At 43.4% G+C, this 14743-nt stretch overlaps 1 protein-coding gene across 2 annotated transcripts in view; it reads left to right on the top strand.

The window, feature by feature from the left end:
* KAZN (kazrin, periplakin interacting protein) overlaps positions 1-14743 on the top strand; it is a 215521-nt gene that overhangs the window by 136226 nt on the left and 64552 nt on the right. For both annotated transcript variants that reach the window (XM_027859788.1, XM_027859789.1), the window contains exons 6-8: positions 5052-5182; positions 9935-9985; positions 12729-12852. In XM_027859788.1, the coding sequence (XP_027715589.1) occupies positions 5052-5182; positions 9935-9985; positions 12729-12852 (306 nt within the window). The remainder of the gene's footprint in view (positions 1-5051; positions 5183-9934; positions 9986-12728; positions 12853-14743) is intronic.

The following is a 14743-nucleotide window of genomic DNA, read 5'->3' as shown; positions in this document are numbered from 1 at the left end:
GTCCCAAAAGTCTTGGTGCAGTTTTAAGCTTTAATAATTTCAAAAGTCTAAATGCTACAACCTTACCCAAAAAAGCCCCATCATTTGAAAGTTTAATTATTTAAGTTTGTTTTCCATTTATTTACTTTTGTGAATTTTGAATGAATACATTTTAAATTTTAACAAGACAGAGCACCTCTTCTGGATGACAGTTTCTCAGACCAGCAAACTGGGAGAAGACAGCTCAGGCATCTGATCCATCTTCAGTAGACTTTTTCTTGGGGGTCACATCAAAACTGTCCTGTATTCATCAAAACCTCAATGCCATCCTTTCAGTCACTGGGCAGCAGCTGATGGGAGTTTTTTTTTTACAAAGTTTGAAAGCTGACTAGTGATGCATAGCACAAAATACATTGAATTTTAATAAGAAAAATACGTCTTTTTACAATTTGCAGCATTTGTACTTCTGAAGTGATTAAAGTTTAAAACCTCCATAAGGCATTTGAGAAAGACAGCTAAGTAGTACAGTAAATAGAATTCTAGTCCTGAAGTCAGGAAGACTTATCTTTGTGAGTTCAAATCTGGCCTCAGACCCTTACTAGCTATGTGACCCTGAGCAAGTCACTTCACCCTGTTTGCTTCAGTTTCCTCATCTGTTTACAAAAAAAAAAAAAAAAAGAATTGGAGAAGGAAATGGTAAACTATTCTAGTATCTTTGCAAAGAAAACCCCAAATGGGGTCACAAAGAGTTGGACACAGCTGAAAAATGACTGAACAACAACGAAGACATTTGAGAAGGACAGGACAGGACAGGTAGACTTCATTGAGATTATTGTGTCCAATTCTGGCCACCACACTCTAGGAGAAGCACTGATGAGCCAGAGAACATTCAGAGGTGGGCGACCAGGATACGAGAGGACTAGAAAACATCGCTATGTGAACATCAGGAAAAGGAACTGCTGAGAAGAGAAAACCGCAAGGCAGAGCAAACACAGGGTTGTACTTGGAGGCAGGAATACCTGGGTTTGAATCCCACCGTCGGCACTATGTAACCCTGGGCAAGCTTCTAGGCCTCTCTGGACTCACTTTCTTCATCTATAAAAATCAGGCAAGTTGGACCTGTTAGTGCCAAACATTCCTTCCCAGCCCCAAATCTATGGCCCGATGTTGGACTGAAGGACATATGAGAGTTCCTTTCAAGAGTTTGAATCTTTGCCACAGGAAGTGGGATGCACCACGTTCCGCCCGGCCCATGTCAGGCACTCAGTACCTGCTTGTTGAATTTAATTGAAGCAATGGGTTCCGCTGGCCAAGAAGACCTTAACACTTCATTGTTCCTACCCTCCCATAGGGCTGTTTTCTCTTTCTTACTGAAACAGATCCCAACCCACGCACACCTTCAGATTCTGGTTTCTTCTCACCCCTGTCTCTCTGAAGATCTCTCAGCAATCCATTAAGTGTGCTAGCAGGGTCCTGTTGATTTTTGTGATATTTGGTGGATTCCAATGAATGCTTCTTGAGGATTTGCTGTGGGTCAGACACTGTCCTTGGTGCTCAAGACACAAAGACAAAAATTAAACCGTCTTTCTCCTCTAGGACCTCACATTTTGTCGGGGAAATAACATGGCCACATTGAAGTGTGTACAGAATACGTTCAAAATAAGTTCAAGACAATTTTGAGGGGGAGAGTTTTCATAGACACTGGTGGAGAAAATACCCAGTCCAACAAGCATTTCTTTAGTTATTTAGTTAGTTATGGTTTTTTGGAAGCAGTCAGGGTTAAGTGACTTGCTCAGGATCACACAGTTAGTAGGTGTCTGAAGCCATATTGGAACTCAGGTCCTCCTAATTCCAGGGCTGGTGCTGTATCCACCGCACCACTAATTGCCCCTGCCAACAAGCATTTATTGTCTACTAAATTACTACCACCACCACGACCAACCACCATAATCACCGTCACTTTACTCCCTACCCTATAGGGCACATGGCACATGGCACATGGCATTTAGTAGATGTGGATGTAAAAATAAAGATTAAAAAGGGCCCCTGCCCTTGAAAGGCTTACATTCTACTCTGGGAAGACAGTACCTACACAGATAAATAAATACACAATTCAATACAAGGTAATTTTTTGGTGCAATGGGGCATTGACAACTGGAGGCATTGGGAGAGACCTCATTTTGGAGGTGAACCTTGAAGGGAGCTAAAGATTCCAAGAGCCCTGAGTGAGGTCCCCCTACAACATGAGGACTTTCCTGATGCCCCCAGCTGATAATGCTCTACTGCACCCAAAAATTGTATGTGTTGCATTCCAGGTGGGGGAAACATCTTGTTCAAAGATCCAGAGATAGGAGGTTGATATCCTGTACAGTAAACACCAAGTTAGTCACTGTGGCTGGAACACAGAGCACCTTAGTGGGGAGTCAGTATGAAAAGATGGGTTGGAGTCAGATTGTGAAGGATTGTAAAGACCAAAAAGAATTGATCAAATCAGCAAGTACATCACTGTGTGCCAGGTGCTATACTAAGTGCTGTGGATACAAAAAGAAATGAAAACATGGTCCCTTCACATTCTAACATGTTATGCTAGAAGGCATAGGGAACTCCTGAAGCTTCTTGAGTTGAGCAGTAACAAAGTCAGATCTTTAGGAATATGAATTTGGTCACTGATTGGAGAATGTGTTGAAGAGGGGAAAGACCTGGAAGCAGGGAGACTGGTAATAAAGTTATCCAGGTGAGAGGAGATAGTGACTGGGGAATCTCAGAGAGATGCCATCTAGTCTGACCTGTGACCTGAACTAGAATTTCTTCTACAATATTGAAAACAAGTAGTCTTCCACTTGAAGACCTTCAATGATGGTGATGATGATAGCTAGCATTCAGATAGCACCTACTGTGTGCCAAACACCATGCTAAGCACTTTACAAAAATCTCGTGTGATGTTCAGGAACTCACCACATCCTCCTGAGACTGTCCCATTCTGCTTTGGGTTAGCTCTTGTTGTTTGGATGTTAGGGGGTTGGGATTTTGTTTGTATTTTTGTTTGCTTTGGACATTGAGGGGGACTGTGTATCTTCTTGAGTATATAGAGGGTCCAGTGTTACCTGTGGCTGTGTGAGGTGTCTGATTTTGATGGATTTCTACAGTTATATTGCTCAAGTTATCAGAGGCAGCTAGGTGGCACCATAGTGCACAGAGCGCTGGGCCTGAAGTCAGGAAGACTCATGTTCCTGAGTTCAAATCTGGCCCCAGTTATTTACTAGCTGTGTGACCCTGGGCAAGTCACTTTACCATGTTTGCCTCAGTTTCCTTATCTGTAAAATGAGCTAGAGAAGGAAATGGCAAACCCCTCTAGTATGTCTGCCAAGAAAACCCCAAATAGGGACACGAAGAGTTGGACACAACTGAAAAATGACTGAACAACAACAAAAGAGTTAGCAGAAGTGGGTGGAGTCCTTGTGCTTCCCCACAATGGGTGGTTTTCAGCGCTTGGTTAAAGCAGAGGAAGGAGCGAGCAAGACCTTAGTGATCTCTAACTTTGTGAACTGTTTCCCAACCATTGGACCTGGACCCCTCAGAGCATCCTAAAGTCAACTCCTCTTTATTGGACATGTGCCATGTGCTCTAGCTGGTAGGGAGTAAAATGATGAAGATTATGGTGGTTGGTCATGGTGGTGCTGGCGATCCATCAGTTGGTTTAAAAAGCATTTATTCAGTGATTGGGATCAGGACACAGCGAAAGGCAAAGCCGGCCCCTGTCTTCAGGGAGCTCCCATTCTAACACTAGCAGCCGAAGGGGCAATATGGTGTGATAGAGTAAAAGCCAACCTCAGAATCAAGAAGACTTGGGTTTAAGTGCTATCTCTGACATATCCTACCTGGGTCACCATGGAAGAGTCACCTAACTTCTCAGGGCCCCAGGTAACCCACTAAGGCTCTAGATTACAGATGAGTTACTGTCTCCCTGCATTGGTAGAAAGAGTTTCCATACTGGGAACCCTACCATGGGGATGAAATCAGGGCAGTAGAATACCAAGTGCTATACTACATAGCCCACAATGCTTAGAGTTTCTCAGTGTGTTCAGAGAAGGAAGAAGGTAGTGGACAGAATTCAAGTCAATTTGGTAAATGTTTCCCAAGGCTGACATGGTGGTAAGAGGGCCCAGCTCATTGTCAGCAGGGTCCTGAGTTCAAACCCCATCTCTTGCTAGTTATGCAACCTTGGTCAAAGTCCCTTCAGCTCTCTGGACCTCAGTTTCCACATCTGTGAAATGAAGATAATTTAATACCTATAGTATGTATCTCACAGGTTCAAGTGAGATCATGGATGTAAAGTACTTTGTAAGTCTTAGAGTCCTACGCTTAAGGCAAGAAATCATCCCTGACCTCACAAAGATGTAAATGGTCTCACTGTGGAACAAGACACAAATATCAATAACTGTAATACCCAGTCATAAGTGATAAGAGAAATTCAAATGTAATAGTAATTACACAATAATTTTGGAGTTAAAAGACCTAAATTTAAATCTTGGGTCTGCCATTTGCTAGCTGTATGATTTTGGGCAAGTCACAAACCTTATGATGTCCCACTTTCCTCATCTGTAAAATAGGAGGGGAGGGCCTATGTGACCTCAAAAATCCCTTCCAGCACTAAGTCTGTAATTCCATGGTCTGATGACTGCTAGCTGAAGGAGGCTAGCCTCTCTAAGGCTCAGTTTCCTCATCAGTAAAATGGGAATAATAATACCTACCTCAAAGGTTCAAATATGCATAAAGCACTTTGAAATTATAAAGTACCATGGAAATGCCCATCATCATCATTACCGTTGTTGTTATTATCATTGTTATTATTAGGGGCATTATCATCATTATTAATATTATCATTATTATCATAATTATTTAATGTGTTTGGGAGTGTTTTAGAAAGCAAAGGGGTGTAAATAAGGTTGGTATGGAAAGAAGAAAAAAAATCACTCCGTGGAGTAGGGGGTGTATGTGGGAAAGGTGAGCCTGGGGAAGCGCTCATTGTTTCCTTCTGTTCCCTTCCTTACTCATTGTTTCCCAATTTCCAGCTGTCAGGGTGAGCCCCTGTCATTCTCGGCAGCCTTCCATCATCTCTGACGCATCTGCGGCCGAAGGAGACCGGTCATCTACGCCAAGTGACATCAACTCCCCTCGTCACCGGACGCACTCCCTCTGCAATGTAAGGCCAATAGGGGTGGGGTTCCTTATCTTCTCTTATCCTTCATGCCACTCCCACTCCAACTGATTCTCTCTTCCCCCCTCTTCCTCAGAGCGGAGCGTGGGTAGGGTGGGCAGAGAGAGAGCACTCGTCCTCCCCTCCTTTCCTCCCTCTTTTGCTTCCTCCATCCCTCCCTTCTTCAGTGAGAACATGCGGGCTTCTGCATTTCACTCCAGGCTGACCCAGTGAAATTGCCCGGCCCCTTTGGCTCATTTGTCTAGCATTTCATATTCCCTTTTTTCTTACTGCAGGAGCATTGGGGTGTGGAACAGTAGAAAAGAATGGAGATTGTTTACTATCACTGCTTCAGGAAGGATAGGGGAATGAAGAACTCTCTAGGATGAGTACCCAAGAGAAAGTCAGGACTTGGCCCTGCCTCTTCATTTTAGCCAGGAGTAAGAAAGTCATTTGCCCGCCTGACCCAGCACCATTGTCCATGTAGCCCTATGGATGGATGGATGGATAGATGGATGGAAAGCATTTATTAAGTTCTTACTGTGTGCCAAGCACTGTGCTAAGTACTAGAGATACAAATATAAAATACAAAGGCAAAGAGAGGTCATGCCTTCAATGAGCTTACATTCCAATAGGGGAAGACATCACACAAAATCCAGTGGTGGCCAGGAAGGCATATCTAGTCTGGAAAGCTACAAGAATAGTGAACATGGGGAAGTAGATTAGTACACTTTTTTCCAGGAGCAATAACAATTGGTTTGATTATGATTACAAAGGACCAGTTTCTAGCTAGGCACAGTTGGCCTCTCAGACATCAGCCCCAAAGGACTAGGGACCTCCTCAGAATATCTTAGTTCTGACTTTAATTCAATTCTGTTCAATAAACATTTGTTAAAAGCTGATTATGTACCAGAGAGTCAGGGTAGCCTGATGTATGCATCAGCCTTGTGAGCCAAGAAGGCCTGGGCTCAAGCCCTGACTGACATATCCTGGTTCTGTGACTCTAGGCAACTTACTGACCCTCTCAATGCCCATTACTTATGAGCATTTAATGGCCCAAGGCCATTATCTAAGATTGTAGGTTATTTAACAACAGAGCTGTCAAACTCCTCCAACCATACCAGATTAAATTGTGATTGGGAAATATTTAACATAGATAATGTTAATTTGTGGTTTTCTAAGTCAATCGGGTCACACAGAAATCTGTTTCTATCTAAGTTTGACACCATCTATTTACAAGAAGCCAATCTGTTGGTAGAAAGAATTTCCACCCTGAGAATTCCCAATCTCTATGAAATCACAAGTCCAGAACAAAATATCAAATTAAATAACTACATCTAAGGCATTGGGCTTGGCGCTAAGAATACAAAGACAAAAGAAAACCAGTCTTTACCCTTGTGGACTTTCCATTCTGCTTGGGAGAATACCATATTTCCATGGATCCATAAGTATGAGAGACTTTGAGGAAGGGGGAACCCATCATCACATGGAGGGATCAAGAAAGGCAGCTTGTAAATGTAAATCCATTATCCAAAACTTTAGCTGAAATGTTTTTAAGCTCTTTCCGTTTTCAGCCTATCCCACCTCTGAACAGTCCTTGAGTTTGGGGGGCCTTGTAAAGGCATAACTGGCCCATGCTGATGTCCCCTGCGGTAGGAGGGCCTTCCAAATTATCTGCCTGTCAGAAACTACTCTCTCTCTCACCCTCATCAGCCCTGTGTTCTCCTAAGATTCCAGATCCTCTCATGTTCTGGCCTCAGCACATCAAGTAAGAAGCCTGTAGGTTTGGGTTGGCACAACCAGAATATTGTTTCTACCTACACGCTGTTCTTGTATTTCATGTCAACTGCCACCAGAGAATAATATTCCCTTAGCTGTGATTTTTTTTTTGGTCCCAAAATCTAGGTTTCCCAAAGGTATAGGAGAGTCTTAGATTATTGTATACATTTCCATATATTGTACAGATGTAGTGACTAGACATATGCCCACCCTAAAAGTCAAAGGATCAAGGTTCTCTGGTCTTGACCCTGCCATTCACTAGCTATGTGATTTGGGGCAAGTTGTTTCATTTTTGTTTGCCTCAGTTTCCTTATATATAAAATGAGAGTCTTAATATCTATCTTCCACGTCCAATCGGGCTGGGATAATAAGTTTAGAAGTACTTTTTAAAATGTTGAGTGTTATACAAATGTATAATAATAATAATAACTTTCCATAGAAAAATCTCTCTTTGTTGAAACCACCTGGCCCAAATCAGATGCCTCATTGAAGTCTGAAGATGAACCTGAGGTCTAAAAGGTTCAGCCATGCCAGCTGAACACATGCCCAGGCAGGCTCCTAGGCTAAATTGGAAGAGATTAGATTTGGAGGTTTAGTGGTGATCTGTGCCTGCCATCTAAGGATCAATCTGGCTAAGTTCAGAGAGGTTTATCACCAGATGACTGGCCACCTAGTGAAGGATTTTCCCAGCCCCAGTAGCTCCTGAGGTCTCTAATAAGATGTGGTGGGCATTGCAATCTCCATTAGTGGTAGGGCCTCCCGCTCCCCCCCCCCCAAAAAAAAATCACCACCACACGCACACTGATGAAATCATGGAATCTGGATAGACTGAAATGAGTCCAGGGAAGCCTAGCAATTAACAATCTCTAATTGCTACATCAGGATGCCATTTTGGGTGGACACTTAGGTAGAAGCTTTGAAACATGAAATTGTTGGTGTTTTTCTTTAAATCTCATTGAAAGTTTGAATGGTTTATATTGGTGAGCTGAGGGCTTGTATCTAAGGCCCCTCCATCTACCCCAGGAATTGTGAGCTATTCTTTTGTGTGTATGTATACACGCACACACATGCGCGCGCGCACACACACACACACGTATATATACATATATGTATATAGTATATATATAATATGTGTATACATATACACATATGCATGTATGTGTGTATATATAAACATATATGTGTGTATGTAGTATTATATTTTTCCCGTTACATGTAAAAACAATTTTTTGCATTTATTTTTTAACTTTGAGTTCTAAATTCTCTCCCTTTCTTCCTCCCAACCCCCCTCCTTGAGAAGGCAAGCAATTCAATATAGGTTATACGTGTGTAGTCATGTAAAACATATCCATAATAGTCATGTTGTGAAAGAAAACATAGACCCCCCCCCCAAAAAAAAAGCTCAAGAAAAAGAAAGTAAAAAAAAAAAAACCTCATTCTGTATTCAGACACCATCAGTTCTTTCTCTGGGGATGGATCTCATTCTTCATCAAAAGTCCTTCAGAGTTGTCTTGGATCATTGTATTGCTGAGAATAGCTAAGTCGTTCACAGCTGATCATCTTACAATATTGCTGGTACTTTGTACATTTCACTTTGCATCATCCCATGCAAGTCTTTCCATGTTTTTCTGATCATTTTCCATCATTTCTTATAGTACCGTAGTATTCCATCATAATTACATACCACAACTTGTTTAGCCATTCCCCAGTTGATGGGCATCCCCTCAATTTCTAATTCTTTGCCCCCAGAAAAGAGCTATTAAAAATATTTGTGGACATACAGGTCCTTTTCCATTTTGGTTTCCGTCTCTTTTGGGATACAGACCTAGTAGTGGTATTGCTAGGTCAAAGGGTATGCATGGTTTTATAGCCCTTTGGGCATAGTTCCAAATTGCTCTACAGAATAGTTGAATTAGTTCACAACTCCACCATCAGTGAGCTGTTCTTTAAAGAAGCCTGATGACATCCTCTCTATCTCAGAATAGTGTCTCTAGAGTAAGAGGGTTTGGGTTTGGGTTTGGGTTTGGGTTTGAATCTCACCTCTGACACATACTAGCTATGTATGAGTCATGGGTTTTCCATGTGTGGCCTTGCTCTGTAAAATGAAAGATTCACTCAGTTGTCTCCAATGTCCTTTCCACTCTGGGCAGTCATCAAGGGTTTATTAAACTCTTATTGTAAACTGGGTACTGTGTTAAGGTCTGGAGATTCAAAGAAAGGCAAAAATATGGTCCCTGCCCTCAAGGGATTCCCATTCTGCTAGGAAAGACAACTTTCAAACCACTATATACATACAAAGTATATAAAGTTATAAAGTATAAATGAAAGATAACTCAAAGGGAAAGGTCTAGCAAATGAGGAGGCTGGGAGTGGGGGCTGGGGCAGGTTTGCCATGGGGGAAAGATCTCCTATAGAAGGTAGAAATTGAACTTAGTCTTGAAGGAAGCCAGAGAAGATAAGAGATGGCAACGAGAAGGACGAATAGGGCACAGCCAATGCAAATGCGTGGAGGTGAGAGATAGGATGTCCTGTGTGAGCAGCAGAAAGGAGGCTAGTATAGCTGGATCATAGAGTACATAGAGAGAAGTAAAATGTGAGCAGTAGGGAAGATTGGGGAGGTGGAAAGGGTCCAGGCTATAGATGGATTAGCTTATATATACATGGATTCTTAGCCTAGCCCAGCCCACTGAAGGTATGCAGGGCAGCTGTCAAGATAATCACCTATGTCTTTAGAAGTAATGGGGCTCCCCCTTCGTTGGCGGGCTTCAAGCAAAAGCTCTAGGACTACTTTTGGACATGCAAAGATGGCTTTTGAGGTGTCTTGATGACTATTGAAGTATTCTCTGATTCTAATGGTGGGAGCAGGGGGAGATGGAATGTTTTCTTATAGGATCTATAGTCTCTGTAGACAGCCCTTGGTCATGGGGGTCTGTGATTATGTTACATCCATCAACTGAATCTCTCTCTTTGTGCTGGTAGGGGGACAGTCCCGGACCCGTACAGAAGAATTTACACAACCCGATTGTACAGGTAGGCTGCAGTTCCTCTAATTAGCTGTGCCCTCTTTGACGCAATGCCCCAAAACCTTACCTCATGGGACCTCTTTACCAGAGGACCTCTCATCTCTTTCACCTTCACAACACACCTGTAAGGTCCCACTTTCCATCTTTGCAGATGGAGGCAGCAGAGATTAAGCAGCAGGGGACATGGGAAAAGACTGGAGGACCTGGGTTTAAATTCTCCTTCTGATGCTTACATCTTGTGTGACTGTGGATAACTTACTGGGCTTCTGTTTCCTCTTTAAAATAAAGGCATTGAACTAAATGACCTCAGAAGTCCCTTCTGGCTCTAAATCTCTTACCCTATGATTGAGAAGACTGATAATGTCAAGTAAAAAAAAAATTGTTCAGCACCTTCTCTGTGTTAGGCACTGTGTTAAGGCTGAAGATATACAGAAAGGCAAAAAATTATCCCTGCCCTCAAGAAGCTTACAGTCTAATGAAACACCAGGCAAGCAAGCTATAAATGGGATAAATTGGAGCTGATCAATAGAAGGAAGGCACTAGAATTAAGGGCAATGGGGAAAGGCTTTCTGTAAAAGGTGAGATTAAAATAACAGTTCACATTTATATACACTGTCTTGAGGTTTTCAAAGTGTTTTCCTCATGACAACATCTGTGTGAAACAGATGGCGCAAGGGTGATTATTTCTCCCATTTGACCAGTGAGTAAATAAGGTCCTCGAGAGTTTGAGTCTTGTTCGAGGTCACACAGCTACTCAGCACTTGAGGCAGAATTTGAACCCAGGTCTCCAAGTGTAGCATCCCTGCTTGCCCTTCTACCACGAGGCCATTTGGGGCTGAAGAGTGAGGAAGTACATGAACTTCCTCTCCATTCTAGGTCCTCCCTTGGAACTCAGCTATGGTCACCCATTCCCAGGCCAATTCTTCGACCTTATGGAATCATGGGATTGTGGGGCCAATCCACTCATTTCCTAAAGGAGGAAACGGAGGCCCAGAGCCAAAGAAAGCCTTGCCCAATATCCACAGGAAATAAGAAACCGAGTCAGGATTCAGCCTGGGAACCACACAGCATAGCAGAGCCACTGGTGACTCTGAAGTCTGAAAATGTGACTTTGAATTTCAGCTCTCCCATATATTACCTGGTGATCTCAGGCAGGTCACTTTAGCAAGCATTTATGAAGCGCCTTCTATGTATCAAGTTCTGTGCTAAGTGCCAAAGATACAAAGAAAGGGAAAAAACAGTCCCTAGTCTCGATGAGCTCCAGATCTAGTAGGGGAGACATCATGCAAATAGCCATGTGCGTGTAAGCTGTATACAGGATAAATTGGAGATGATCACTAGGGAGGGCACTTGAGCAAAGGATGCTTAACCTCTCTGGGCCTCAGTTTCCTCATCTGTAAAATGAGAGGGTTGTACTAGATCACCCCTAAGGTCCCTTCCTGCTCTGGATCCAGGATCTTGGGATTTTCTCTGACTTTAAAACCCGTGGAATGGGCTTCCTCAAGAAGGAATAGGCTCCCCGCCATTGGAGGTCTTTGAGTGAAAGCTGGATGATGCTTGCTGGACCAGATGGCCCCCAAGGTCTTTTGCACCTCTGCCATCAAGGGCTTCTGTACAAGTCGAAATCACCCATGTATATTCAAGTGTGCCTTACTTGGGTGATTCAGAAAGTTTTTGGAAAGCCTGAGAAAATGAAATCAGTCATCATTTCGTAGGGTCCGTGGAGCTGGAAGTAGCCTCGGAGATAATCTAGGCCAGTCACCTTGTTTTAGACCTATTTCTTATTGCTTCACCTTACAACCGTAGATAGAGAGGACAGCCTTCCTTTTGGATTGGTCTTCTCTTGGTAGTTGCTGGGTTTTTGTGTGTCCTTCGCTGTTCCAATTCATTAACGATCTGGAAACAAACATTGATATGCACTGGGACTGTGCCACTCAGTGATCACATAACCTTAGATGTCACTTCTGCGGGCCTTAGTTTTCAGACATCTGGGGCTTTGGACTAAGTGGTATCCACGGTCCACTGGCATTTTATAAAGTACTAGACCTTGGAACTAGAGAGACCTGGTTTTGAATCTTGCTCCAGGCACTTACTAGTTGTGTGAACTTAGATAAATCACATCCCCTTCTCAGTCTCATTTCGCTCCTCTGTAAAAAGTAAATCATGCTACACATTTACCTACCCTCAAAGTTATGATGGAGAAAACATTTTCTTTAGTAAATTGTAAAGCACTATAGAAATGTGAGAAGATACAATACTTTTGTTGTTCCATCATTTCAGTCGTGTCCAACTCTTTGTGACCCCATTTGGGGTTTTCTTGGCAAAGATGCTGGAGTGGTTTGCCATCTCTCTTCTCCAGTTCATTTGGCAGATGAGAAAACTGAGGCCAATGGGGAGAAGTGACTTGCCCAGGGTCACACAGCTAATAAGGGTCCAAAGCCAGATTTGAACTCATGAAGATCAGTCTTCCTAATTCCAAGCCCAGCGCTCTATGCATTCTGGTGCCGCCTAATCGTCCTGGGAAGGTATAATAATTATTACCATTATTTCTCTTCTTTGATTTCTGGGTCTGGAATCACTATTTTAAAGGACCCCTGAGTTTTCCATCTTGTTCCCGTCCAATATGAGATTCCTTCAAAAGTATGGCGACGCAGTTAACTAATGTCTGCTCCCATAGACAGCTCTGTCACGTCTAACTATGGTTTCCTTCTTCTCTCCTTCCCCTGCTGCCTTTCCCTCGACTTTTTTAGTCACTAGAGGATCTTGAAGACCAAAAAAGGAAAAAGAAGAAAGAGAAGATGGGATTTGGCTCCATCTCCCGGGTCTTTGCCAGAGGGAAGCAGCGGAAATCCCTCGATCCAGGCCTCTTTGATGGTACTGCCCCTGATTATTACATTGAGGAGGATGCGGATTGGTGATAACCCGCCTCCGACTGCTGCCCATGTATGTGTGTGTTCGCGTGCGTGTATGTGCGCCAGGTGCGTCTGTGTGCGTGGGGATGTGTCTAACATCAAGAAAAACAAGAAGTGTGAGCCCCTCCCTCCCCTCCGCCGCCACCTCTGTAACTGATGTATATATTACAAACTGTGTGTGACTATGTTAACTGTTTGTTGTCTTTGGAGCGATGCAAGTGTGTTGTTTTCTGATTTCTTTTTGTTGTCGTTGGTTTCTTTTTTTAATGTTCGGGGCTTTATTTTTTGTTTTGTTTTAATCTTTTTTGTTGTTCATTTGGGGTTTTTCTGGTTTTTTTTATTTTTTTTTTGCACCCCTTCTTTTATGAAACTTGAAGGACTGCTGTGTATTTGTAAATAATGAAAAACCCGTGTGCACCTTGTGCTTGTAAACGTCTCTTGTCCAAACCGCTCTTGCTGGAGCCCAACCTTGTGGTGCGTTCTGATTCTGGTCTGTTTCCCCCCACCCACCCCCGGTGTTAGCGTTGGGGGGAGTGGGGTCCCGAGAGTGTACAGGGCACTCAGTGCCTCGGTCACATTAACAACAAAAATATCAACCGCATCCTGGCAGGGTGTGTTGTCCACAAAGACTAATGAGCCCAGCCAGGTGGCTGTCTTCTTGGCTGGGTTCATAGGAGATTTAAAAAAAAATAGGCTCTTTTTAATGGCCTACCAGTTTTTAAATTTTTTTTTCTTTAAGAAGGAAAAAAAATTATTTCATTTAATTTATTTGCACAAAAGCAGAAAACTTATTCTATCTAAATTATTGCATAAATATTGGAATTTCTATTTTTCCAAGGGGTGGGAGGGAGGCGGGTGTGTTTCTATTGCCTGTATGTTCTATTTCACGCTGCTGCCAAATAGTGATAGCGTTTAAGATGGCCGGAGCCCAGGGAACATGTGATTTCAACCTCTTGTATTTTATCCGGCATTTTTCTGTTCCTCCTCTCATCTCTCTCTGTCTCCTGAACATTCTCTCCAACCTCCTCCCCCACGCTAGACCCACACATAGCCTCAGTCTGGTCTGTCTGTATAAATTCATCCAGGGCATCAAATGCTGATCACAGGGGAGGCCTGGCCACAGTCAAAAAAGATCGTGAGCCAAAGAGATGGGGCAGACAGAGCTCACTACCAGTCTGAGAACCAAGCAGACATTCATGGCATACATCAGCATTGCCAGGGTTGGCCAGGGGGTGAGCTCCCCTCTGCCCCTGAGGGGACCTCAAGTTTCTCTCCATGACCACATCTTCCCTCCGCTCCTTTTTAGTCTGTTCATTGACCCTAGCAGTTCCTTTAAGAGTGGAAGACAGAGTGTCTCCAAAGTCACAGCACCCATCCCAAGGTAATGTTGTGCCAGGTGGATTTCTCCAGCATGGGGGACCCGTTCCATACCAAATGTCTGTCTTTTAGTCCCGTGGCACTTCTCCAAAACTCCCTGGGCCTCTTTCTGTCTTGTCATCCATCCCACACTGCAACAGGTGAGGCTTAGCAACCCAGGTAGGAAAAGCTGTCCGTGAGTGGCCTCTCTCAGAGCTTTTTGTAGGCATTGTCCACACCCCCACCCACCCACCCACCCACCCCCCCGATCACATTTCATAAGCTAAAGGGCTGTGTGCGTTGATGATGGTGGACCAGTGTCGGCCCACCTAAGGTCTCAAAACAGATGGCCAATTTTATTTTTAACTGTGATTTCCCCACCCCAGTCCCCTTCTCCCTCTCTACTAATACAACTCAGAATCAGGGGTATACTGCAGATGACTGTACACTATGCTTCCCGCTGACCATACCATTTAAAGCTCTTTAAACTCAACCAT

The sequence above is a fragment of the Vombatus ursinus genome, unplaced genomic scaffold (genome assembly GCF_900497805.2).
Source record: "Vombatus ursinus unplaced genomic scaffold, bare-nosed wombat genome assembly UNPS02014172.1, whole genome shotgun sequence".
In the NCBI taxonomy this organism is placed as follows: Eukaryota; Metazoa; Chordata; class Mammalia; order Diprotodontia; family Vombatidae; genus Vombatus; species Vombatus ursinus.
The sequence above is the reverse complement of the archived record's forward strand: the minus strand, read 5'-3'. Positions and strand labels throughout refer to the sequence as shown.